We start from the raw sequence: 27,237 nt of genomic DNA on the forward strand, positions 1-27,237 counted from the left end.
TGTACGTCAGTGTGACGTCACGGATCTCGAACGTCGAGGTGTATGTCGAATGTCTGCACTATTTAGGGAAACAGTCGCTTGCATCTCGAGCAGTTACTTGAACATTGCAAGAAAGTCGCTTTAGCCTCAGCCTGTTCGCGTGGTCGCCTTTGCTGCGCAGCAGAAGAGCCGTGCCCTGAAGACATCGTCTTGCAAGTTGTGTAGGCTATTCATGAACAGCGAATATCATCTGCAACACGGCTGATGCTTTCTTTTTCTGCTTTTGTTTTTGTTTTCTCGTTTTATCTGCTAACCGTCGGAATAGTGCAATCGCGTAAACCACCAAATGGAAAGGAAAGGCCGAACACCTTCGCTGTCATTTTAACGGTGCGCAAAATTACGGTTTTAGTGCTCCGCGAGGGTGTCGGCTCAAAGAATCAGTCACGGAGAGATACAGGGGCGCCAGAGTCCTGTAGTATATTTAAAATGTGGAATGACTCTTGTTGCATTTGGGTTCCGCTTTGAAGACGAAATGAAAAAAAAAAAGAGAAAGAAAAAAGAAAAAAAAAAGTCGCACGGAAGTGTAGTGCTTATCGTGGTTTCAATTTTAGGCTGACTTAGAAGACAGATGCGGTGTGTCGAATCCCGGTGCCACAAAATTCACAGCAGTGACACACAGTTTCAATGAGCTGTCTCATCGAAGGCGAGAAAATAAAGCAGCCAATTCGTGGCATTTTCGATTTCGATCACAGCAGATGGGAGCTGCAGCTTGTCACCTGGTCCGACACAAACAGCCCTTAATGCTACGACTAAGTGGCACGGCCCCCTCGTAACGTTGTGCTCCGCCCTTCAGTTCTCAGGACGCGACAGTGCAATCAATGTGACAGATTCGCTGCTCAATGTCAGCTGTCCGAGAGAAGAGCTAATGAGTTCTGTGGAAAGCCGCGAGACGGAGCAGCTTCCAGCGCGTCGAGTTGCTGCTCTATTGCTTCCGAGTAATTGATTTAATCTCCCTCGCCCTGTCATCTGCTCCTGATTGGCTCTGTTAATTAAAAAAAAAAGACTGCCTCGAAAAGGCGGCGGTGGTGGGTTCAGCCACTCGGATCAGGACGAAGTTTTTCTCCAAATGCGAATTTTCTTTTCTATGGAGGCCGTACGTGTTTTCGTTGTAGCTTTATGCTTGTTTCAAATGGATCCCAGCTGTATATCTTAGAGAACGAACAAAACAAACAGCTCATATCAGTGTAGCTAAGTGCTACCAAATAATTTCTTTGCTCGCTCTTTCAGCGACGTGGCGTGGAGGCAAAGAACGTTTCAAAATTTCCCGCTGCATTGATCTACTTCGAAGGATATATCTCGAGCAGCATCACTCTTAAAAATGTTTACGCCCTTTGGGGCTTATCTCGTCCCACAACAATGATCGTCATCCGCCTTGCCCGCGCTACCTTTCGCGAAAACTCTGCGATGGCTACTTTCCTGTGGATAATGCTGTGTCACGCTAATAACGCGCGTGCGGTTCGTGACCTGGACGTATCAGATGTGCAGCGTTACAGAGAAAATTCAGGCGAGATAGATGACGATTATCGTTGCGCCGCAAGATAAGCCCCAAACGATGTTTAAGAGTGCTCACTTGCGACAAGGACACAAAGGAGCAGACAGGACACGTTCTGATAAGCCCGCGGGTGTTCGTTTTATTGCGTCATTGTGAGGTTCCGTACAAGGTCCAAGTGCGATAACATCGCGGCGGCGTGCTATATGCTGTAGGTGCGAGGGAAAGCAAGCAACGGGGAACAGAGAAGTATGGTCGCTTGATGCGGCGGCGTCTGCTCGCACCCGCAAGGTAGGAAGGCGAGGAGCGTGCGTGCCGTCTTCTCACGCGCGCAAGGATGGGGGAGCGGGCAGGTGTGCGCGCTTTAGGAGGGGATGGGGGACAGGTTAGTTAAAGCCCCTTAAACTTCGTAACGTAGCGATACTGTCCTCGTCCGCCTTCACTCCTCCTCGTTCCTCCTCTCTTTCACGCTCCCTCCTCTACCGTGGCGCCGCCTACACTGCTCGAGCGTAGCAACGGCGCCATCATGCGCTCCTCGCCACTCCGTAGACGCTTCTCGAGCAAAAGTGGCGCTGATGCACGGCGCGAGGGCCCACGTGATGCTATAAGGCCAATAGCAACGCGGCGTCGGCCCCGGCCAGAGCGCGCGAGGAGGAGGCGGCATTCTGCAAAGCGTGTCGCTACTTTACGAAGTTTAAGGGGTTTTAAGGTTAATGCGCATCCCCTCTTCTCCGGCTGTGGTGGCTGAGCGCGGCCGCGCGCGCCCTATCCTGGAGGTAATCTGCGGTGGGTTCCAAGTCTAGGCGACCCGAGATAGCTGATGGCTTCGTGTGCGCCGTGTTCTGGCGCGCCTAGTTCGCGATAAAGCGAGAGCTAGCAGGAAGGGGATTTCGGTCGCCGCTGCTGGCCCCTCTTCACCACGCCAGCGTTCTAAACGGCGAGTGTCCGCGGTCATCGACTTAAATATGTGTCTGTGTTTGCATGTGCGCGCGTGACAGCGGTGCTTGTCAATTTAGTTAGTAGGCGAATGCTTACGGCAGCTTATGCAACCGATAAAGCTACTAATTTTACTTCGTGTAGTTGCCTATAAGTTTGTTATCGCAATCAGTGCTTCGCCTTTTGGGCGAAACTGCGACTTTTTGTGTTCTTGTCTTAACAAGTGACGCTGTTCGCAATATATCGCAAGCAATTCGTACAACTTTTTGTTCTATAGAAGGCGAACCAAACAATTTCTGAATGCGCAGCGCAGTTTTCGCTAAAAGATACATGCACGTTGCTTAGCTGCATTTCATGGTTGTTCGGTGCTTCAATTGTGTTAAGAGCATTTACGACTTATTTTGTACCAGCGAAATTAAGAATGTCCGCAGTCACACGGCCGTATAAGTAAGATTCACAATTATTGGCTTTGTTAGCTTGACAACGTTCACTTTGTTTGAGCTCCTAGTAGATGACTTCCATTGCTTGCTATACTTTTTCAGGAACAAAGGGAGTGATGTGTACTTTTCTATACGGGGATTAACTGCTCGTCCATTATTTAACTCCGTTTTGGAGAATTGTCTTACACACCCAGTAGGACACGTTCACTCTGCTTGTGCTCAGTTAGAGTGAACGTGTTTCGAAAAAGTGGCTTAAAGGCAAAAAAGAAAATAAAGAAGGAAATGACAAGTTGAGTTAACAAATATAACGATCTTATAAATTGGTTAAGATCGCAAGAGGGGTTGAGAGGACTTCCTTTGTTCTCAGTGGGGGATGCATAGTCCTAATCTTGCTATACTTACCGAAGCGCATTTATTATCTGATCTTGTAGTCCAGTTTGGTGTGGAGCAAGGTGGAAGCAACCAAGCTGACATACAAGGTACGTTCAGTACCGTCAGTACTGTCGCTGACTGTAAACTGCAAACGGTCACGTATTGAAAATTCGCGAGGACTTCTGTATCCAGCGCTTTGACTCCTGTCAAGCACTGTATACATTAATATATGCGACGTTTCACGGTCATTAAGCAGGATGACCTTGAATGAGGAAGCGCGCGCGCACACACACACACACACACACACACACACACACACACACACACACACACACACACACACACACACACACACACACACACACACACACACACACACACACACACACACACACACACACACGCACACACACACACACCTCTATTAACTCCCTCATCTGTACATATCACCGTGGCGCGGAATCTTCGAGAATAAAGAAGTTCCTCATTTTCCTCTCTATGAAGCTTTCTTCAAATGCAGCGAGGCAGTACCTAGTGCACAGTTGTACTAATCAATGGATAATTTTTATTAGCAAATAGCTTTAGCATTACCTTTGTACAACGTTCAACATTAGCGCATACATTGCGCTGATGAAGAAGTTAAGAGCAGAAAGCAGCTGCAAACTGCCTATATTCGGTGCCAAGTCAAGAACGCGAGAGAGGCTGTTTTCCAGAAGTTCTGATGCGCGTATACCTTTCAAACCTTCGGCGTTTCAAAAGAGTTGTTCACTTGCAATGCTGCCGGTACTAAGAAGGGGTACCCCAGAATCACCGAGTTTGGGCCGAAGACAGCTCAAAGCGCGGGAGAGTAGTTTTAAAAGGGATCAGGAGAAATGCTTTTCTGACGCGCACTCCACAAAGTGCTGACACCCCATGCACTCACTTCCTGCGTGGCCATCGTGCCAGCGCCAAGCGATGCACCGCCAAAAACCGAACGGCCGGATTACAGCCTTCGCAGACGCGATTGTCACTCGCTCCCGACGAACGATATCTTCCCTATAGCCGGCCGATAAGTTTCAGGACAAGGAATTGCCCCAGGTGCGCGAACGTGGGCACCTGCTCCAATGAGTAGAGTAGAACAAGGCGGCTGCCTTGCGAACGTATACCTGTTTACTTTGAGGACCCCTTACCGCTGTATTCTTCACCTGTCAGTGATTATAGTTACGGCGAGCGAGGGGGTTTCGTGCAACTTATGTAACTAAAACGTAGGCCTAGAATTGTAGAGGAAGGGACAGATCGGATTCTCTCTGATCTCGTATCTCGTTAGCTCTAACGTGACGCAGCCAAAGCTGGCGGCCGGCGTACCGGGAAAAGACGTGCACCCATTCGGCTTACCGAGACCGTGCCGCACGTGCTACTGCGAACGCAGTGTAAGGTCGCGTATTGCCAATTGCTCGCCATTTGAGATCCGGCTCATCCCGCGCGCTTCCTCGATAGTCCGGGCGAGGGCGCTACAAGCCTTTGCTCTTACTCCCATGTCACTCCGTGCTATTAATAGACATTGTTACTCCATGCTATTAATAGACGTTCGACGAACTCGGGCGAATGCATGTATAGGGGCAGCCGGCACTGTTATTGAGCTGTGGTCCTTGGAATGACCCACGTGGGCTAACAAGGCGAACTCTAATCTTCGCCTTCATTGGGCGCCTCTCAACTCGAGCATTAGCCGCACTGTGCGTGAAATAAGGGAGGAATAAACCACCGCGAAGGGTTTGCGGTGGTTTATAAACAGAAGGCTTCCGCATTTGCGGAAGCCTTCTGTTTATTTCTGCACATTTGGATTACCTCAGTTATGAAGCTAAACTCCCAATTATGAATTTGGCAGCAAATCGCTCTATATATCCATTGGGCCATCGCGGTCGGTCGAGTTGTACATATAATATTCAAGCCTTAACGGAACTGGAAGCAAAACAATATTACGTCTATTAAGCAATTGCATACGGTGCATACACAGTATTGTCGGCACTTAAATGGTGCACTTAACAAGTAATGAAGACAACGTGACTGCAGCATTTCTTGCACACTTTAATAGGGAAAAGAATCATTGATATATTCTGTCAGACCGGATCTACAAGTAAAGATAAATACTACGTTGCAGGGTTTCATGCCATACCTAGCTGTATTGCACGGTGGAACAAGGCGTTTGATTTAAGAGTGGACCACGTTGTAAAGCCTGTCGTCTGGCTGCCGCATTCTTGTCCTCAGTGAAATGGTGTTCTCGGAAAACACCCGCCTTTTCAAGCGGCGAGTTTCTCACTGCCAAGGCCGGCGCCATATACCACCGTTTTGCAACCCTTCAATCACCCGCGTAGAATGTCGTGATACCTTCCAGTGTCGCTCCTGCAGTTCTCGATTCGTGACGAACTTAAACGTTCCGATTCGTACGCACGTCGTCGCTTTGAACAACTCGTTTCTCTTTTGCTCTTCCAGAATCTTTATGGAAGACGTACACAGGCCGTCTAAGAAAGTAAGTATACGAGAACAGAGCTGGAATGTCATCTTCATTGCGGCATAACGACGAAGTGCCATATGGAGGACTCTGAATGTGACTGGTACGATTAACGGTATATGAGAGAAGCATACTAATTAAGACGCGCAGTATGTCAGCAGAAGTTCGCGCAGTAAGAGAAGCGCCAGATGCGCGACGCCGAAAACATTTTTACGATTAAGGAAACCTCAGAGAGCATAAGGTGTGCGTGCAGATAGTACAAGGAGAGGTAGCATGAATACGGAAGAAAATGACTGCAAGAAAACCACGCTTTCTTTTTTTCAATAAGTGCTCTCATTTCTCTGAACAAGAGCAATACAAAAGAAAGTAAGGGAGTGGCAATATTCGGAGCTTTGAATACGAATTGAGCAGTTTTTGTTCTGTTTACATTTTGATGGCCTTTACAGCCACACATACAATACGAAAGAAAGGATGGGCAGAATAAGAGAGCGCATACTTCCAACTATACAACAAAAAGTTTTGTTTTAATGAAGGACAATCTATACACCGGTTGAAAGGAATCAAGGTAGCGGGAAGCGATGATATCGTGAATAGATAAACTGTCGTGTTTCAAGTGCGGGCCCACAGCCACCTCAAAACTCGGCAAGATACTCAAATTCATGTCTTTACAGCGCAACGAAAGCTGCACTAACACACACGCCAACCAGATTTCCCCGGTGAATGCTCAGATGATTCTGCACAGCATTGCGACCGTTGTTATGACACTCACTCAACCCCTCGTTGAGGCATCTGCCAGTCTGTCCGACAGGTCACATGTCATTCCTCCACACGTCAGTGGTATTGAATACACGACGCCCACGTGACACAGTGATTCAGTTATACATTCAATGCGTTCAGTTCCTGTCATTCACTAAGAATGTGCCTAGCTTCAAGGAGCCTACGAATTCGTTGCATTGGTTTAGGCTAAGCAATCGGTTATATAGCCGGCCTCACCATGGTTTCATTCATGTAAAAAAAAAAGCAAACAAACAAACACCCTGCGGTGTTGTAGCATTAGACTTGCTTCCTTCAACAAACACAACACTCTACCTGAATTTGCTGAACTTGTTTTATTAACGCTGGTGTCATGGTGCACCAGATAAATGAAAGCAGTTGTTTCCCATTTTTCAAGCTTCTCAGTTGACCCGACGTCTAGTTGGGAACTGCATTACATGCACACATAAAATAATACAAATAAGCGTTTTTTTTTTAACCGGACGAACTTCACGCAACCCTTTTTTTTTACTTTTTATTTTTTTATTTTATTTCAAGATACTGTCAATCCCTGGTGGGATTGTAACAGGGGTGCGTACAATAACATGTTGGCACAGAGTTTGGATAAAATATACCAAGATACTTTTATTGGAGATGAGAGAATATTCGATGTTCGACTCCATACTTGACGGTCGTTTCTTTCTCGACTGTTCTTACTCAATTCGATTAGGAAATTTCACTTCAAACACCTATGAAAAAAAAACCCATAAGAATGAAAAAACGAGAAAACGAAAGGAGGAATCTGGTGTCGTACGTGCTATATTAAAACAGAAAAATCAACCTTAAAAGAACAAATTGTTTGCATACCGCAATGTTTAGTTTAGATCAAATTCACAAACCTTGTTTGTTTGTTTGTAGCTATCCTCGGTACATTCTGAGTCAGATTCGGCGTACCCTGTCATCGCCACGCGCACCGAAAACCTTCGCAATTTGATCAAGTGACTCGTGAAGTAAAATCATGTGATTTGGGTGATGAACTTTACATGTTGCAGTGCTGCCAGGTTGTCGCGTGTATTTGTGGCACATTTCGAGGCGAAAGCTTTATTTTTTTTTGTTCAACTACTAAATTCTCCATTCTTTATTACACAATCAGTTTTATTCGAAAAAAGATATTAAATGAACAAACAAAAACTTTACCATAAATCTTATACTTATTTCTAAAGAAATATCGTTTTCAGAGCATCTACAGTTGTAATCAATGCCTTCAAACCTTAAATAAAATAAAATTAAGTCACATTCGACCAGGAAACACCCAAGAGACGACTGAGTGTCACATGTGTTCCTCTGTGGGCGGCAGTCTGAAGAATAGTTTAAAAACAAGGTTCAGCGCCCTGATGTAGCATTTCTTTTCTAAGCCTCAGACATGAAACGTTGTCAGCTTTTCAGACTTTCAGTCTTACTGTTATCTTCATTCGGCAAGCGTTACATAAATGAACAGTTATACTTCCCGCTACATATAAGCGTGTTTCAAGGATCATAGCTAGCTGTGAAAATTAAAAACATCACTCAGTCTTCAGTTTTCGACACGCGGGCATGACCTTGCCAAACGCACTCTAATGAATGGCACAGAAATGTATAAGGCCACACTAGTCGTCGCATTATTTTTTGGAGCATGTCGGACCTTTACCGAAGGGTTGTCCAGGTAGATTTGCAGAAAAATTTCCCAACATGTAGCTGTACCTGCGTTGCGATCACCAAAACCATTCTAAGGAAGCTTCCGTGAGCTCAAGTGAACGTCCATCTTCGCAACCGTCCTTGTAGCCACCTTCTGCAAACACGACGCCGCAGAACACTCGGATTTCGAAACTATGCAAAGAAGCGTCTGTGCCTATGCCTAGGCATGTCGGAGTGACTTGAATTCATTTGGCTACTCACAAAAGTAATTGTTATTGCCACTGTTAGTACTAGGCCCCACCAAAAAGAACAAAAAGTTTTTGACCTCGTGAAAAAATTTCCCACGCTTCTTGCAAAAAAAAAGAAGTTTCACCTTTTTCCTCGGACACCTAATTCCCCCCCCCCCCCCCCCAATATCGAAAATTTCTTGCTATTTGACAAGATTGATTGGTTAAAAAGCCTGGTCTGCTCGAAGCAACGGGCCCGGGCCAAGTGCACGCGTAAGCCGGCTTGCATCCAACCAAATCCACAGCAGCCGCTGCCGCAAACCGCGAAATGGTCATCTCCTGCGAATGGCCGTTACAGAAAATACGCCGATTTATCCCTTGATTTTGCTTCAAGAATTTCTATCTGATGAAGACTGAAGAACTTTTCTCAGGCGCAGCCAAAAAGACGCTCACAAAGAGCGACAGTGTTATTCGCCATTGATGGACTTTTAGATACTTGTAGTCGGTGAGAGACGCTGGTCTACGTTTCCGAGAGCGGCATGTATGTACAAGCTCGTGAAGGCTTCCTAGTTCGGCAGAGGTTGGCATGCTATGTTTTTGCGTATGTATATCGTATAGCGGACAGTGACTGGCCTATAACAATGTACCGCGTGAGTTGTAAAGTCGAACAGGCTAGCGAGCCACAGTTTGGCTAGCCAAAAGAAATAGTCTCCGCGAAGTGCACTAACTGCCTTCTTTCTCTCCCGCATGTAAACCCTCGTGTCGGCCAGACTAATCTTTGCAAACCTACCTCTCCTTTTGTTGATCATCGGCTGCCTGCCGCTCTTCCTCTTGCTCGTCCCTACTGCGTCGTCCCGTAAGTACGCACCGGCAACCTCGGAAAGTACTGAATGCAGCGGTATGTCAGGCCATCATCATTGCCGTCATTACCACGCGTGTACTGTGCTAATACTGTCAACGCAAAGAGATGAAGTCTTTCCGTTTTTCTGCGGCGAAACGCCGCTAATGCCCCTTCGTGGGTTCGTCGCATTTCCAACAACAACCTTCTCGCGGTCATGATTGTGTACATATGTGGACGCAGCGAGTATGTATACACGAAATGACTAATGTGGACTTCCCACCCTTTCCTGAGTGATAGGCGTCTGCGCCAAGCAATCGACTGTGCTTCCGGTACTACATGGTGCTCGTCTATAGTGGCGCTGTTTGTGTGCGTGTGACTTGTGTTCGTGTATTTAGCGCATGTTGATATAGTTCTCTTGTCTGCTTTGTTTCTGCTTTGTTTGCTGGATGGCATATTTGGGATAGCTGACCTTAAAGACACCGGCCTTCCTATTTTTAGACAACAACAACAACAACAACAACAACAACAACAACAACAACAACAACAACAACAACAACAACAACAACAACAACAACAACAACAACAACAACAACAACAACAACAACAACAACAACAACAACAACAACAACACAGAGTAGAGTACGCTAGTATTTTGGTACTTGAAGAATGCAGCACGGAGCACACAGGCAGTATAAAGTAAGCGAAAATGTCGCTCGCAGTATTGGAAAAATCTGTCTGTCTGTCTGTCTGTCTGTCTGTCTGTCTGTCTGTCTGTCTGTCTGTCTGTCTGTCTGTCTGTCTGTCTGTCTGTCTGTCTGTCTGTCTGTCTGTCTTCAACAGTTTCTTCGTCATTACTCATGTGTAGCCGTGATTGTTTGTTATCGCCCACAGCGGAGTAAGGCTCTGGAAGCAGTGGCGTAGCTAGGTCGTCTGGCACCCGGGGCCCATAGGCCTTCTGTCACCCCACTCCCCGGGTGTAGCCGGCGGAAAGAGAGGTGCCTTCAGATGTATGACACCCCCCCCCCCCCCCTCACTGGCCCCTTGCACCCGGGGCCCACGGCCCCCCGGCCCCCCCTGCTACGCCACTGCCTGGAAGCCCACAGAGTAAAAATGGAGCTACTAGATATCTTCAACAATTGTCGCTTTAGCACCAATAAAAAATTCGTCGCCGATTACGGTGCTCCCTAATGCGAAGTTTGAGTGCAGCTGTATACACGTTGTATGCTGTATGCATGCATACGCTGTCCGCTTCTGTATGCATGTATAAAGCTGCGGACAGTCTGCCTCGCGCGGCACGTTGCAAACGGAGCGAAGTGTGGCGCGACTGCTTCGCCAATCGGGAGATCGCGAGAGACAACGCGTGGGTGACTCGCGTGGGTGCGAGTCACAGCAGCAGCCGCAGACAGACCTCTGCTCATGCAGTGCTTTGTTTCTATATATGGTATCAGTGGCGTCATCGGTGAACAGACGACGCGGGCTACTCTGGCGCCATCTCGTAGCCATCGTCGCCGAAAAACCCGTCATGGGCGGCGCTACGCTTTTCTTCTCACGCTTTCGTCATACCCTCCTCCTCCTCCGCTTTCCGCCTCATGATTGCGCTGCACCCTCCTCCTTCGCTTTCATCCTCGCCCTCTTCACTGTCGCCGTCTTTCATCCGCGCTCCGCGTTCACTCTTTCATCCTTCGCTGCGCTCGCTCGCTCGCTAACGAGGACGCCGAGGGACGACGCCGACGGTCGCCGCGGGAACGGGCGCCTAAGAGCTTCTAAGAGCTGTGCTCTAAAATCCTGGCGAATACAGTGAAGCAGACAGTCTGATCCCTAGTGGATAGCTGGTATTGACCAATACAGAAATGATGTGAAAGAAAATAGACTAGGAAAGCACTTCCGGGTATTAACGTCAGGGTGAGTAAGGACTTATGAACAGATGAGAAACGACTATAGCCGTGGTAAAAACGACAGTTCTCGCGTCTCAACACGTGTTCAGTGCATTGCAACTTAGCGTAGCCGGTTTCCTCAAGTAGCGGTTGTTATTATCACGTGGTGATGTTTCTTTTATTTTTTTTCTCCCTTTGATTCTACACCACAGTGAGCTCGCATAGCGCGCAGCTGACGCCTCTCAGCGACGCAGCTGAGTTTGATAAGCCGGCGAGCTCGGGAGCTGCCAACGCTGCCTCCAAGACGACCAGGGCGCCGCCAGCCGCAGCCGCCGCAGCTCAGAACGACGAAGTTGAGGCTGCCGCCGAGGCCGCCACCATGGCCGACTTGCAACACGCACCGCAGTCGCCCGAGCGCCGCCACCCTCACGTTACAAAGAGGAAGCCAGCGCGCAGAACCGATGGCGCTACGCATCACGAGCAGCGACGCCGCACGACACGACGACGCCACCGCGCGATAGAAGGAAATCCAACGACCCGGCGACACCGCACGACGCAGGAAGAGGAGGAGGAGGGAGAGAAGGAAATGCCCGCGACGACGCCGAAGCGACGTCGAGAGAGCAGCTCTCCTGCTGACGAAAAGCTTGCAAAGCCCGAGTCTGAACTCGGAAGAAAGCAAGTGGCGTCTCGGACGCAAGGCCCACTGCAAGAGCTGACGGGACCCAAAGGAAGGCGCCTTGCTCGACGCGTAGTGCGCAAGCGCCGCAAAACGACCCCACTCGCCGGCAACACGTCTTCCGCAGTTTCCGCAAGCCCAATGGTCCTCGAGACCACAATGGTCAATGCCGACGACGGTTTGGAGGACCGAAAGCTGGACGAAGCGCAGGAACTCGCCGAGCGTCTTTGGGGAATCATTGCCGAGACAGTGGCCACGCATTCCGGTCGCATCGGGATGGCTTCTCGAACGAGCGCGGCGTATATCTTGCCAAGACGTTCGTCTCATGTTTACTCTCAAGCTACCGAGGCAGTCGGCGACATAGAAGGTCGACGCCGACTGGACATGCTGGCACCGAATTTCGGAGGGAACAGTGCAGCGACTTATGGGCTACCGACGAACGAGACCTGCGTCAGCCCTTCGCACTGCCGGGCTCCTTCCTACAACGACGGTAGTGGTTCGCGCCGAGCGCCGCTGGACGATGTGGAAACTGAAGAACCAAGGACATTTCAGCACCATGCTGAACTAACACGTGACTCAACGCCGCCCAGAAGAACGCAGGGCAAAGCGTGGGCTCAAAATAGACCGACGAAACCAACCGTGATGTCCAGTGGAGCGCTAGACCTATTAGACTGGCTGTTCGGCCACGGAGTGAACAATGGGCTGTCGAATACAGAATCTGCGGGGAAGAAGGAGTTCAAAACCGAGAGTTCATCAGGCTCTGCAGCGAAGACTAGCGATGACTGGTCTGACCAATCCTCGCGGTTCTCGACCGCCGGAGCTGGTCCTTCCTTGGCAGCCAAAAGTCGCGAACTGACTTCCAAAAGCTTTAAGAACCGGTCCTACAAAATGTCGGACCGTATCATTGGTGTAGAGACAGCAGCGACGTCATCCAGCCATAAAATAGCGACCAATTCTGAGCTGGAAACTGCGACTTTCCAGAACATATTGAATCGCAGCGACGCATCCTCGCTCAGTAGTACATCGTCGCCATCTCAGACTCCACTGGAAGCCTTTTCAGACATGTCCAGTGAACTCCGAACAGGTAAAGTTTCAGAAGGCACGGTGCCTCTGTCATACCTGCCTCCAAATGAACCTTTAGCCACTGCGAGCAGAGAGATTCAGCCGAACGGCAACAAATTTAGCGCGTCGGTCGGCAAGCCATTTCAATTTTCCACAGAAAGCGATGCTGAAGGCGAAAATGCCGATCCCAGTCTGAAAGGCTCAATCCTGGCTGACGAAGGCTCAAGTGAGGATGGCTACGACGACGGCTACGAAGAGGACGAAGAGGACGAAGAGGACAACGACGACAACGATGAGCAAGACGCTCTTATAAAGAAAGGCTTATTACCAACGTTTGGCAGGCGTCAAGGACTTCTGTCTGGCCCCGAGAGACGAAAGTACAGTGACAACCAAACGAGAACGCCTTTCAGCGCAAGTGATAAGAACTTGGTTTCCAGGAGCCATTTGGTCTCATCAACTGAACATGAGAACAAGGAACCATCCCGGAACTTTGGGGGCGCAACTCAGAAGCATGGGTCCGATGTTGGTTCCGAGGATGGTGGACATAGGCATAGCACAGTTCGTGGTACCTCTGGAAGTATCAGAAACTTGCGTTTGAATCCGCCCGCCCCGAATGACGTCTCTGGGCGGAGTTCAGCGCCCGCACAAGTGACGACTGAAAACTTCACGGATGGGAGAACAGCGGTAGCAAGCAGCTCGCCCGACAGCGATGAACTCCCAACGACGTCTTTCGCCGAGGAACGTATGGGCTCGCCTACGAAACAGAGTGGTATCCGTGACGCAGAGGCTCGAGGTAGCCCTGTGCAAACCGCGGCAACTGAAGGATACACGCCCTCGTACGAACCCTCCGAAGAGGTTCCTCGCCTCGTCTACAACTCCGAAAGCCACAACTCGACCGAACCGACAAATGCAGCCGCTCCCACAAAAGCTTCTGGGAACATGGCATCTGTGAACGCGACCACAAGCAGCGAGCATGGCGGTACCGCAAGCGGCGGCGCAGTTTCCAGAAATCATACAGGCTCGACCGTGAACCTCCGTTCAACTCCGCCACTGTCGCACCTCGGAGAAATTCCCAATGCTTCAGTTGTGCCCGAGGTACTGAAGACGGAACTTTCCAAAGAACTTACCACAAAGGCGTCTACGAGAAGGCGCTTGAGGTTTGAAACAACACAGCACAACAGCGCTCCAGATGTCCTCGAGCTCACGTCGTCGACCGGAACCGTCAGTTCCAAGGCGCAAGGTAGGTTGCCTGCTGGCATCATTGGGCTACTGTATTTCGCCTCACTGTGCCTAAAGTGACATAGTTACAGTCACTCGCTCGCTTGTTGCCTCACGGATATGCCGATGGGGGAGAAGTCATGCGAGAAAACATATAGCTTTAGTTGCACGCCGCCTATGCTTGCGAAGAAGGTGCCTTCATTTGTTAGCTCAGATGTCTGGATAGGCACAAGTTGCAAAGGATATTAGAACATTCCTATTAAGCTTTAATCAACGAGAACGATTCCTCTCAGGGATCGATACCCCTACCACCACCAAGCTCGAAGTAGCCATCAAGCTTCTTAAAGGGTTGAGCAAACCTGTGTGAAATGAAATCAATGGCAACTTTTTAAATCAATAAATGAATGGCATAAAATGGATTTGTTGGCCTGCACGCACTGGGGAAAAAACGCGAACATATTACAGAAAAATAAAGAGTTTTCTTCGCTTGTAACACTAAAATTATGGGGTTTCACCTACCAAAACCACTTCCTGATTATGAGGCACGCCGTAGTGGAGGACTCCGGAAATTTCGACCACCTGGGGTTCTTTAACGTGCACCTAAATCTAAGTACACGGGTGTTTTCGGATTTCGCCCCCATCGAAATGCGGCCGCCGTGGCCGGGATTCGATCCCGTGACCTCGTATTCAGCAGCCCAACACCTAGCCACTGAGCAACCACGGCGGGTCTTGAAACACTTCTGTGACAATGAGTGAGTATGATAACAATGCTTAGGGAATATGTTATGAGTTGTCTCTATGCTACTTACTTTGTGGCACATATATTTAGAAGGGCGGATGTTCGGGCTAGTAGGTACAACATTTTCTTTTTTCTTTTGAGAAAAATTACCCACAACGACTTTGTCGGCATCACTGCGGGAAGCACAAGGCTTCATAAAAGAAATCCGCAGTTTTGCGCAAATCAACAAAATCTGCTTATAAAGAATTACATGCAGTAAGCTTTTTTGGGAAAAACGAATGCTTAAAAAGATCAGACCTGGGGTCGTATGGTCGAATTTTATTTCGAGGTCCAAACGGGAGGACAGATAGTGCGCTGGCTGACCATAGGTTGAAAAATTAATTCCCGTTTCCTTGTTATAAAGTGAGTAAAAAAGTTTCAGCCTTAACTTATGCCTTCGATCGTTTAAACATTGCCATTTAAAGTCCGTCTTCACGTGTCGGATGCTTTCAAATCGGTCGTACTTCCTCAGAACAAATCTAGCTTCGAGCGAATGAATTCGCTCCAAAGCATCAATATGCACCTCATGAAACGGATCCCACACAGGGGAAGCATATTCCAGTATAGGTATCACATAGGCTTGATTTGCGATCTGATTAACTTTTTGGTCATGTGCTTCAGCTTTCGTTGCAGAAAGCCGAGGGCTTTTCCGGCCCTGTAATAACACTTGATTTGTTCTCTCAATATGCAATCTTCAGAAAACGTGACACCCAAATATTTTTAAGGGTCTTCCTTCATAATAACTCAATCGTTTAAAATGTATTGATTCGTGAACTTATTGACATGTTTAGTAAAGCTGACGTGGACGCACTTGTTACTGTTCAGTACCACGTTATTCTTGTTGCACCATACCGCTACGCGATTATGGTCATCCTGAAGCTATGTGGAATCCGTTTCGTCATTCAAATTAGTGTAGAAAGCACAATCATCGGCAAACATTCTGATATTGCACTTGATTATATCTGAAATATCATTTATGAACACAAGGAACAAAAGTGGGCCCAACACAGAACCTTATGTTACCCCAGAAGTAACAGAAACTAAAGAAGAACATGATCCACTTAAAATGACTTTTTGTTTTCTCGATGTCAAATAGTATATAAGTAGTTTGCTGTTTTGTCAAGTAATTTAGAATTTGTGATGTAATCATGTATTACGAATTTTTGATGTAATGGTCATTGAAGGGTGTATTCTTTGTTGCTCGTCTCGAGCTTCACCCTGATGAATAACACAATCAAGCGTTTGTGTCTGCAATCGTTTTTCTTCCCTTAGATAAGTTTCCACTGACAGCTCAACTGTTTGATAAACATCCCTCTCAGAAACACGTACCCCCGGCCATCACAAACTTCGTAGAAATTTCTAAATGCTATTTTTTTTCTTTTAGGTCACACCTTGCCAGAGAAGCTGCACATCATGTGCTCTATAGGGGCCACATACCCTGGCCCCTATCCCGTTGAGCTGTGCGACAAGATCATGATCAAGGACGCGGTGTCGTTTGATCAAGTGAGGATCAAGTTCACGGTCCGGTCGTATGGCAAGTATTGCGCACTGTTGGAGTTACCAAGTCGTGGTAATAGTCGCAAACGTCCCGTAGACGTAACAGTACTAGTCTTTCTTGATCAAAAATGGCGAAACTGGTATGACCACAGCCTTAACAAGACAGGAGTGGTTTTGTGAGTGGGCTTATAGACTGGTAATTCAGCGTCAGTCCTGAAGAGGGTTGAGAGTAACATCATCTCCGGTCAACCTTGGAGGGGTTCCAGGTCGTAAGAGAGGTCTCGTCCAGCCTTTAGCTGCAGCGGGCTGTTTGGTCGAAGTATGAGCACCATCGCTAAATTCGCAATCAGCAGGATTTCTTGCGAGGGTCGCGCGGAAGTATACGAGGAAGGAACCTTGAACAGAGACAGCGCAAAAGAACAGGAAGTAAGTGACAGACAACGGCGCTGTGGCCTGTTCTCTTGCGCCATTTCTGCTCAAGTCGGGAACCAACCAGGCCAAAAGCGGACGCTATTGAATGAAATTCATTCTCGCAGACGCCTTCCTGGCGCTCAAGGCGCAGCAGGTAAAGCGGCCCTCGTTCAAGATCGTCGGCCTGATGACTTGGCGCAACATCGAGCAGTTCCGGTTGCTGAACCCGTCGAGCGACGCCTTCGTGGGGAAGGTGGAGCGGCTTCTGCTACGCATCAACTTGGACGGCCTCTGCATGGACCTGGCAGGAGTGTCACGCGGAAACATCATGGCCTACAGGCACATCCTCAGGGTGCGCCTTATCAATCAATCAATCAATCAATCAATCAATCAATCAATCAATCAATCAATCAATCAATCAATCAATCAATCAATCAATCAATCAATCAATCAATCAATCAATCAATCAATCAATCAATCAATCAATCAATCAAGTTACAGCTTGAGTGACATTGTGAAAGGAAGAACTCGGAAGCAATATTTTCATAACTTGTTTGGGCAGTAACTAGCGTATGTAATGCGGTCCTGTACAAAGGGTTGGGGGCCAAAGGACGCATTTTCTGAAGTTTTAACTGGTTGCCCGGATGATTTAATTTTGTTCTCGCAACGATGCCCGAATGTTCTCGTCCGAGTGCCCGGATAACGGCTCTGGCTCTGGCTCTGGCCCAAGGTCACTTGAAGGTCGCAGACAACGGGAGCTGAAAGCATGTCATGCTTAATGAAGTAAAGGTCAGCTAGCCACTGCCGGCAGCCACCGTCGAACCATTATGTTTCTATTTGTGCGTTAGGTCGCATAAAGTGCTTATTAATGTGTAAACATTCTTTGGCGATTACCCCGTCTGTCATGCGAAAAGTCTGATGCCTTGTATCTGCATAAAAATGTGTAACTTGCGAAGAAATGTAGTCAATGTAATAGTGTAAATTAGATTACTGGTAGCTTTATAAGCGATAAGGAACAATTGAAATAAAAATATAAAACTGATCAGACAGAATACCGACAGCGATACATGGGGCGCCATAGAAAATGAATGGTGAAGCTTATAGTAGGTGTGAACCAATTGAAATTTTGGGTTGGACCAACTTGAAATTTGGGGATTGGCCAACTTGAAATTTGGGGGTGGGCGAACAGAAATTTAGGGGTGTGCCAACTTGAAATTTAGAGGTGGGCCAACTGAAATTTGGGGGTGGGCTAACTTCAGTTTTTGAAGTGGGCCAGCTTAAATTTGGGGGTAGGCCAACTTGAAATTTGCAGGTAGGCTTTCTTAAATTTGGGCGTGGGCCAAATGAAATTTGTACTTATGCTTACACGCATGCCCTCTCCAGTGAAAACTCGGAAAATCCATTCGAGTGTGCGCATACTTTTCTGTAGCTCGTATTGAGCAACACGAAGATGTATCGGGAATTTTTCATATTGCTCTACAATTTTCTCATTCACACTTTTAATCTAATTATAATATTTAAGTTAATCAATTATATAAGACTAATTATGTATTTATGCGGAACGAAAAAAATAATCTGAGTATCTCCAAGCGACGGCAAACAGCATTACCTTGGTTCTGTTCAGCTACGGGGCATTTGCATATTTTTAATGTTCTCCTAAAGTTATGTGGGGCCCTCGGGATAAGCACGTCTGTTCGCTTTCGGCGTCTGCCAGTGACTGCACGAGTTATTAGTTCGCTACAGCGGCGTGTGATACTGCTTCGAAAGCGAGCTTCTGGGCTTATATGTAATATAGATGCGGTATTTGTACCTTGCAGCCACTATTTTCCCATGTTTGAATGTAGCGCCATTCTCCCTTTCTCGCCTGTTTCTTTCTCCAAACCTTTCAGCATCTGCCGTCGGTGTGATTGCTTATGTCTGCTGAAGAGGCTGCAAACTCGGCCAATATGCACGTGGTAATCACTTTGGCTAGTCACCGAGTACAATACCTAAGGCGGAGAGGAAAGCTCGCGAGAAAATGAAAGCGGTTTCGGAAACAAACAGTGGCGCTACCGCCACGTGGGTATATAGGGACCTTCGGGTACATCGGATCTTTCCTAAACGTCCTCACCGCTGCGCGCGCCGCCAAATAAAACCTCAGGTGCTTCAAATCATCTGAGGTTAATTAAAAGGGACAGTTATTTTCGGGGTCCTCAGCTTCTGAGCGCCTGACCTGCTAAAGAAACCATGTTCCAGAGCTCGGCAAGGGATCTTGCTATTCGCAGAGTCGCTTCGAGACTGCTTACAAAAACTACACAGCGCCGGGCGCGGCGCAGTCTTAATAAGTCAGCGGTAATGAATGAATGAGCCTTAATAAGTTGGACTTTAGCAAATGAATGGGTGAGTCGGTTCTTTGGTAACAAGGACTCCTTCAAATGCCATGTATTCGTTGTTGCGACGGACGTACTTTGTTTGTACCCGCCGCGAAATACCTACTAATGAAAATAATCTTAGGACACCTAATCACTTCTTGTGAATTGTGAATGCGAAAGCATCAATGTCCACTTGGACGCCACTGAGCGTTCCTTCGAGTTATGAACTGCTCGCGGGCAAGCGAGCGCGCTGAGACGCTTGGCGCATTTTGATTTGGCCGAGGCGCAGTTAGAACGCGGGCGAGAGCTTGCGTGGGCAATGAACGCGCGGAGAACACAGGCTTCCGAGAGGGAGAGCAAGGGTGACGTGGCGTCGCGGCGATGCCGTCCTCCCACACGCAACACCTGGCGCGCTAACGCTCCACAAGGCGTTCCCTTTCGCCCACTCTGCTCCGTCGAGGCGCGCTCGTGAGTCGTGACGCGACGTCACAGCCAATGACAATGAGAGCTTAGGTGCTGTTTCGCTGTTACAGGCGACAGCAGACGACAGACGCAAGACGTTTTCGCTTAAAGGGCCATTTGACGCTTTCGCACAAAAGAAAAGAAAAAACAACTTTTGAGTGAGTGTGTTACGGCGTGGGCGTCTTCACACAGCACCACGTGACACGCCCACGGCTGTCGGCTGGTCGTAACCAACCGTACTGCGTCTGTGTTTCTCTTCTCTTTCCGCTGGTGCGCTTGTGAATGTGCTAAGGCTTCATGTGCACGTGAACATTTTGACATTGACTGTATACGGGTTCACCAGCGCATTGAAAATTATCCTTGCTCTACAGAAAATCTATGAATTGTTGCACGTTATATACGCACAATGAAGACGAAAGCGCGAATGTCTGAAGGTTCCTTAAGTTCCGATGCTCACTTCGGTGCACCGTTATATAAATGGGGTAACAATTACGACTGAGCGCTTTGTTAGAGGAACATAGTCCTTAAAGTTAACAGCAAAATGACGACTCTACGCCAATCGAAGTTCAGGGACAGGTAATGTAGGAACTAAACTGCTTCTTAACTATGGCGACGTACGCAATCAGTCATTGACTTTATCTGGGCCCGTATTCACCCAAGCGTTCTTACTCCAGAACTGTTCAAGCCGTGAGGACGCTCGACTTTCACGCGTTCCGTGATGATGTTTTCCCGGCATGGCTCGTGTCTCCTGTAATCCGGCTTGCCCGCGTAGCCGGGCGCCGGCGGCGGTTGGTGTGGTTGCAGACAAGTACGAGATATGGCGCGAGTGTTGCACTGCTAACGCCACCTAACGGCGGGGTGACTCGGGCGCAAAAGGAAGTAGCCTGTTCTTCCTCTGGCTTGGGGTCGACGAGCGGCGCAGACTTTTCGCGCGTGCGCCTACACGCTTCACAGGACCGTCCCGAGAAAGGCTTCGGAGTGGGGCACCGAAAAGGACGAACGCGACACCATTCGCATGACCGCAACACGCGAACGATTAGGCGTTGGTTTCAAACATGGGCGCGAACATATTCGCTCGCTATTCTGTCGCAATGAGTCGAACTTCCTCGATTCGTCAGCGCCCACCGGCACGTTCTATTGGTTGCGATCCAGCTGGCTAGATTGCTGTATAAAAGGCGCGATAAATGCCCTTGTGGTTGTCTGCACTACTGCGTTGTGTTTTTTTTTTTGTCCCAGGAGCACGTGTGAGACCACACAAAGTGCAGGCACGAGTCAGTTGTGACACATTATTTAATATTGACAAAGACAACCGGTCAATCTCGAAGAGCACTTACAAACGAAAAACTTTCTGAATTCGGTTCCTGGTGCGTAGAAAGCCAGAAGCTCTTACACGGACGATTCTTTTTCCTAGGATATGCGTGTGAGGCTAATGGACACGAAATTCCTGTGCTCCCTCTTCGACTACAATGTGCTCTACAAGGCCTCATTCCAGGACCTGCTTTCCTTGCTCAGGTAAGAGTTCTTTCAATAATGGTCAAGAGTTTTTTTGGGTCCAGACGGTGCAAATCATTCTTTGACCCTGTGATTCGTGAACCTTTATTTCGTTATCTAGACGCTGAAGAAATGACTCGTTGGTGTAACTGCCTGTCAAATATCAGAAAAACGTATATAAAAAAACCTTGATATGAAAGACGTCAGAAAGGTTATTCCCCAAATGCTTTCGTAAATTTTTGCTCGTGCGTCTCGCTTTGCGTCCGTTGAGGAAGCCTCTTTGCATATATTGAAAGACACGCCCGAGCTATCACGGCGGTGGCGAACTTCAGAAAAGAAAACGCATTGTTCTAGACACACAGGGAAAGAACACAGCCTCCTACAAAACTTCCTTCAGGGCAATATTGCGCTGCGATCTCTCCGCTACGATGGGAATAACGGTAAAGTACGTGTGCTTCGCGTTCGCTTCGCGGTAAAGTACGTGGACTTCACGTTCGCGAAGTCCATCTACTTTACCGCGAAGTCTTTGATCGCGAAGTCCACGTATCTTCGTGCTCGTGGCTTCAGATGTTCTGACTCGTAGTTTTCTAAACAGAGCAAGACAATCGGCTTCTGCGCGTGTGCGTGAACCTTTGCGAATTTTTACATCTTAAGGCAATATTTGGTTGCGAATGTCCGATTTTGTTGCAAATGACGGATTAATTTCGGCCACTTGGGATCCTTAACGTGCCCCCGAATGCAGCGGGACGTGGGCCGGCCGCCGCGGCCGGGATTCGATCCCGCCACCTCGTGATCCCGACACCATAGCCGCTAAGCCACCGCGGCGGGTCACTGGGGACCGATGTTCGAAGCCACCATCGGTTGCATGCAGTTAACTCTTTCCGAAAGTGTGCATCATTCGGTAAGACAGGAGCACCCAGCAGTTGCAATCGGGAAATCCCTGGGAGGGTTCGCAAATAAAAAGAAAGACAGTCTCGCTTTATAAAGAATGTTTCTGGAATTATTTTTCCAGCGCAACACTGCTCGGCTTCGCGCGAGTTGGGGCTTTCGTGCAGAATGCGCTGGTCAGAGGACGCGCCAGAAAGCTGCCATCGTTTTGTTGTCCTTGACTCGCAAGCAGACGTAAATTGCTTGGCGGGCGGGGGTGACTCCGTAGCAGGAAGTTGCTGCCGCATCGTGCAACTTTTGCGAATCTGTCTTCGTGGTGAAATTTCGTGGGCGTCCGTGTACACGCGAAGGCAAGAAGAGGCTGAAAGGTATTACGCGCGGGCCCTGCGAAATCGCCGCACATTTTGCTCCTCGCTCTTCCTTCCGTGTTGTGGCGGTTGCGCTTTTCTTTCTATTCCTGTCTCGCGTTTGATGAGCGGCTCGCGACTTCTTGCGCGCAGGGTGCTCAACACGACCGTAATATACCAGAGCGTGCAATCCATCTCGAACATGGAGACCTCGGTGCCCAACGCTCTTCGCCACCTGACCAGGAGGAAGTACTCGCTGGTACGCCCGAGCTTGCGGCTGGCAGTATTGTCGTCACAGTACAATTAACGTTAGTAACTACGCGGCGTGTTTCGGCGATGGCTGTTTCAGATGATTAAAAACGGATGATTATAATTTTTTTTCTTCTGGACGACCTTGACCGAATTGGTGGACATGCGAATGGTGAACATACCACAACGCTGACATCCATAACTGTTGTTTGTTTTGTTTCAGAGCGGTTGTTTGTGTCTGGGCTCCCTGCAGGCTATATTTAAGGGAGTTTCGGTAGTATGCCATTAGTTGAAGCGTCCTGGGGAACGGAACGTCCTGGGAAAACGTCCTGGCTGTACTCACCGTTCGCAAGTTCGGAGGGTCAGGAACGCCAGGGGAACCACAACACACAGCCCAAATACACATGTAGCGAAACATGGCCTCAGATATCATGCGCTCAATTTGAACTCGCGGAGTATCCCGTACAATATATTCAAAGGCTGTATACATATGTCGTCTGCCGTCATAAGTCGATGACAACAAACGCAGCAGCTTATATACGTGGAAATGCTGTTCTCTTTCTTTCCGCGTCGCGCGTCAGTCTGCTGCCTTGGAGTTGGCGATGGAGATCCGGGGTACGTCTCGGCATCGCGGCGTCTGCTGGACGCTGACCCCTTGGGGCATGGAGTACAGGCTGCTGCTCCCCAACGAGGCAACGGGTGTCGGCGTGCTAGCGCGGTTCGTCCGGACGGCAGTGTCCGGATCAGACGTGAGGCGCTCCGCGCAATTACAGTGCGGACTCGCGTAAGAGCCGCACTTATTTTTTTCTTCATTTTGACCAGGTGCGGCCCTTACACGAGACCGGGCAATTTTGGTCTAATTTTCTTTTGAGATATCAAATCTGCCACGATCGTCTGCTCTCGTCAAGTGTATAGCGGTGCGCGAAAGTTTATATATATATATATATATATATATATATATGAAATTTTAGGCTGGGGACCAAATGGGGGGTGCGGCCCTTACACAAGTGTTTTACGGTGCCTAATGCGGATACGGTATTGTGAATCGACGGCGCGTCCCAAGAAACCTTACTTTGCGCAGTTGTGCACCACGTACCGGAAGTTACCCAGGACCTATGACAACATGACGGCCACCTGGTACCTCGTGAACAACACCAAGTGGGTGGCCTACGACGACCGAAACTCGCTGGAGCAGAAGGTGACGTCAAGTTATTAAAGCCACGTTTCGCACGAATCCGCACTGATTGATGCTAAATAGCTGCGTTAGCCAAAGAGCGAACGCACCACCGCAGCCGGTAATGCCTACACCTGGCCAGTTGATCGGACCGTTAAATCCTGGTCACGCGACACAGCGCAGCTTCCCGAGTGCAGTGCACATAAGATGCATGCAGGTTTTGTGTCGTAAAAAGAAATGGTACCGGACGCTTGTAATTTGGCGAAATAGTCTCATTTTGTTTGCATCTCGGTTGTTGATTCCCCACGAAAAGAGATTAAGGGATTTCGCGATTGAAACCATCTTGTTAAAGGGAGCACGCTAGAAACTGGCACATCGGCCTACAAATGAATATCACCTCTAGCTGAATGCGCAATAAATCCAAAAAGAAAAGGAGAAATAAGGAAACAGAGAGTGAAATAGATAAATAAATAAATAAATAAATAAATAAATCAGTCAATCAATATATAGATAAATAAATAAATAAGGAGGCCGTTACGTAAGCTCGAATTCAGATGATTAATTTTATGAAGAAGACACGTGCAATTTTGTGGTGAGATATCGGATAGGTTGCGCTTTTCTGACGTGCATTGGCGCTGTCAACAGGTAGGGTGACAATAGCTGCTTAAAAACAGTAAAGCCTATTTTCAAAGTAACGCTAGCCTGATTGAGCATTTCAAACGTTCAATTTAGCCATCGAAAGGTAGTGTTTCTTTAATGGCCCTTTTAAAAAGGGCGCTGAATATCAATAGTAAGCCAGTTTTGGATTAGTTAAGTATTCTTTGAATGGCTCACGTTTCGTCCATTTAGCGGGAAAATACTGTTTATAAGGGGATGTAGTGAAGGTCATAGTTTTGTTTTTTTGAATTTCAAGCAAGTGTCGTACATGGCGTTCCGTAAAAACAGAGGTGCTTCAGCAAATTTCACCGCAGTGCAGATATGCATTGCGGTGAGATTGTTTATTATGTGAAAATAAAGATATGCGCAAATGGAGGCCTCAAAGGAGCTTCCGGCTTTGCTGCTTTCGTTGCCTCTTTTGTATACTAGAGGCACCGTTAAAGTATGACACGTTGGTTAGGCTTAACACTTGCGCAAATTCGCTTCCCTTCGGCGAAGTATATTGCGTGTGCTTCACCGCACTACGTTGCTGTACTGCACTGAAGTTCAATATGGAACAAACATAAAAATTCTGCCAAATTTTGCGTCCATACCACTGTGCCTGCTCTATTATGTGACGCACAGATTTCACAATGTCTTCTCGCGTTTCGACCGTCTTGGCGCGGGCGTTATTCTCTAAACTTCGTCGGTTCACCCTTTGGTTTCTTTAGTATGCAATTTTCCCCTTACCGACATGCCATTGGCATTATCCAGATGACGTCATCGAAGCGCGGGAAATTTGAGGTGGCGAAGCCACGAATGTTTTGTTTTTGCGTCTTTATTTCGGTATCCTCAATTAGTTTTCGTCCACAATATCGCTGTCATTTTCGGTGTTGAAGTGTAACTTGCTGATCAGTTTTAACTCGAAATTGTTCTTTAGCGTCTTTCCGGTCGCGGCGGCTACGTTTCGACGGTGACAAAACGGAAAATGCTCGCGAACTTAAATGTTGATGCACCCTAAATAATACCACGTGGTTAAAATAAATCCGGAGCCCTTCACTGCAGCGGCGTCTCCCATAGCGCTCCAGTTGTTTCGGTACTTAAACGCAATCAATCAATCAATCAATCAATCTTCTACAGTGTCCTTGATCTTCCCACAGGATAGTTCATAACGATTTATCCGGGTTTAAATTGGCAAAAAAGAAGTTAGGCGTGCAGATGTACACACAAGAGGGAAACCGACAACACAAACGCCTATTAACGCGATAGCGTTAAGGAGCTCGTGTCGCAGAAAAGCCGGTGTCGTCGGCGTCGGTGTCGGTGTCCGCGGCGTTGGCCGTGAGCGATAAATCACGGCAGGCGCTTCATAAATAAAAAGCAACTTCCAAGATAGGCTGGGTGGGAATCGAACCAGGGTCTCCGGAGTGTGAGACGGAGACGTTACCACTGAGCCACGAGTTCGATGCTTCAAAGCGGTACAAAAGCGCCTCTAGTGAACGCGGTGTTGCCTTAGAAACAGCGTTTAGAAACAAGCTGTTTCTAAGGCTCAGGTGTGCGTCGCTTGCTCAGGCGCACATTTCGTTGTCGCGCCGAACGCTGCGTTGCTCGACGCTCACCGCGTCCGATGCGGGGCGCGTAGTCGCTGCGCCGTAGCCCATTGTCTTACACCCTTTGGCGGGTCGACGGGAACGCTGTCGCGTTCCACTCTTGAAGGCGAAGCTTAAGCGTCCTCCAATTTTTGTCACAGGTCGCACAGTGATGGGAAATGAAGGTCCCTGAAGTAGGCACATGCGAAACTTACCAGCGCATGCTCAGGAATTCGCCGACAAGTTTTGTCTGTCTTCCTTTCCCGTCACTGTGCGACCTTTTAGTTGACAGCCGGCGTTTGTTTTCCTCATCTTGTGGCTGTGTCTGGGCGCCTAACTTTTAATGGTTGGCATTAGGAGTGTCAAAAGTTGAAAAAGCGTATATATATATATATATATATATATATATATATATATATATATATATATATATATATATATATATATATATATATATATATATATATATATATATATATATATATATATATATATATATATATATATATAGTTCGCCATCAGTTGCCCTTCCCTCCTCGAAGAGGGGCAGGGCGTGTGCCGAGTGAGCTCCTGAGCAACACCTTGCAATGTGCTGAACGCGCTTGACGTCAGGCATCCGGAACTTCAAAGAGGTGCGACGTTTTTGCCAACGCACTTCCTCTCGCATTTTCCGCCAAATCACCGCTGGATTCTTCCGCTATAGCGTGAATCGCTGCCAGCTATAGTTGAGCTCTCTGCGGTTTTTTTTCGAGACTCACGCGGGCCTCGCGCACGCAGGTCCCGCAGCTGCTGGCAGCGTACGCGCCGGACTGCGTCTACGTGGAAGACGTACAGCGCGACGACGCCAGGGGCGTGTGCGACCGGCCTTTCCCGCTGGTCTCGTCGCTACAAGGGATGCTCGCCGAGGCCCTCAAGTACACCACGCACCTCGCGCGCTCGTCGACCACGACGACGAACTTCGCGCTCGTCGGCGATCGCCGGGGAGAAGTGGTCTAGCGCACCACGGGCGCGTCTCGCGGAGGCAGCAGGGCAGCAGCAACAGCCATTAAACGCTTCGGCGGCGCGATCTCTCTTCCTTGACATGCTCATCTTCGTATCGTTTCCGGGGTCCTTGGTGGGCTCCACAGAAATGAGTAACGAAGCTAATTATCAGTGCAGGAAGCATTGGAAAAAGTCAGCAAAAAAAAAAGATTATGCAGAAACCATCGCGGGATGCTTTTCAAAGTCAAGTTTTATCTACAGTGGTCGTGGGGGTAAAGTTTTGTTTTGGACAGGGTG

General features: G+C 48.2%; 1 protein-coding gene across 1 annotated transcript; it reads left to right on the top strand.

Moving 5' to 3' along the window:
- Window positions 1-1,865: 1,865 nt before the first annotated feature.
- On the top strand, window positions 1,866-27,039 carry LOC142574499 (uncharacterized). The gene is made up of 9 exons (XM_075683562.1): window positions 1,866-1,881; window positions 11,346-14,111; window positions 16,252-16,401; window positions 16,901-17,127; window positions 21,000-21,100; window positions 22,468-22,573; window positions 23,145-23,312; window positions 23,645-23,761; window positions 26,737-27,039. The coding sequence occupies exons 1-9, from the start codon at window positions 1,866-1,868 to the stop codon at window positions 26,953-26,955; spliced, it is 3,870 nt and encodes a 1,289-aa protein (XP_075539677.1). The 3' UTR covers window positions 26,956-27,039.
- Window positions 27,040-27,237: the final 198 nt, after the last annotated feature.

This window comes from Dermacentor variabilis, chromosome 3, assembly GCF_050947875.1.
Source record: "Dermacentor variabilis isolate Ectoservices chromosome 3, ASM5094787v1, whole genome shotgun sequence".
Lineage (NCBI taxonomy): Eukaryota > Metazoa > Arthropoda > Arachnida > Ixodida > Ixodidae > Dermacentor > Dermacentor variabilis.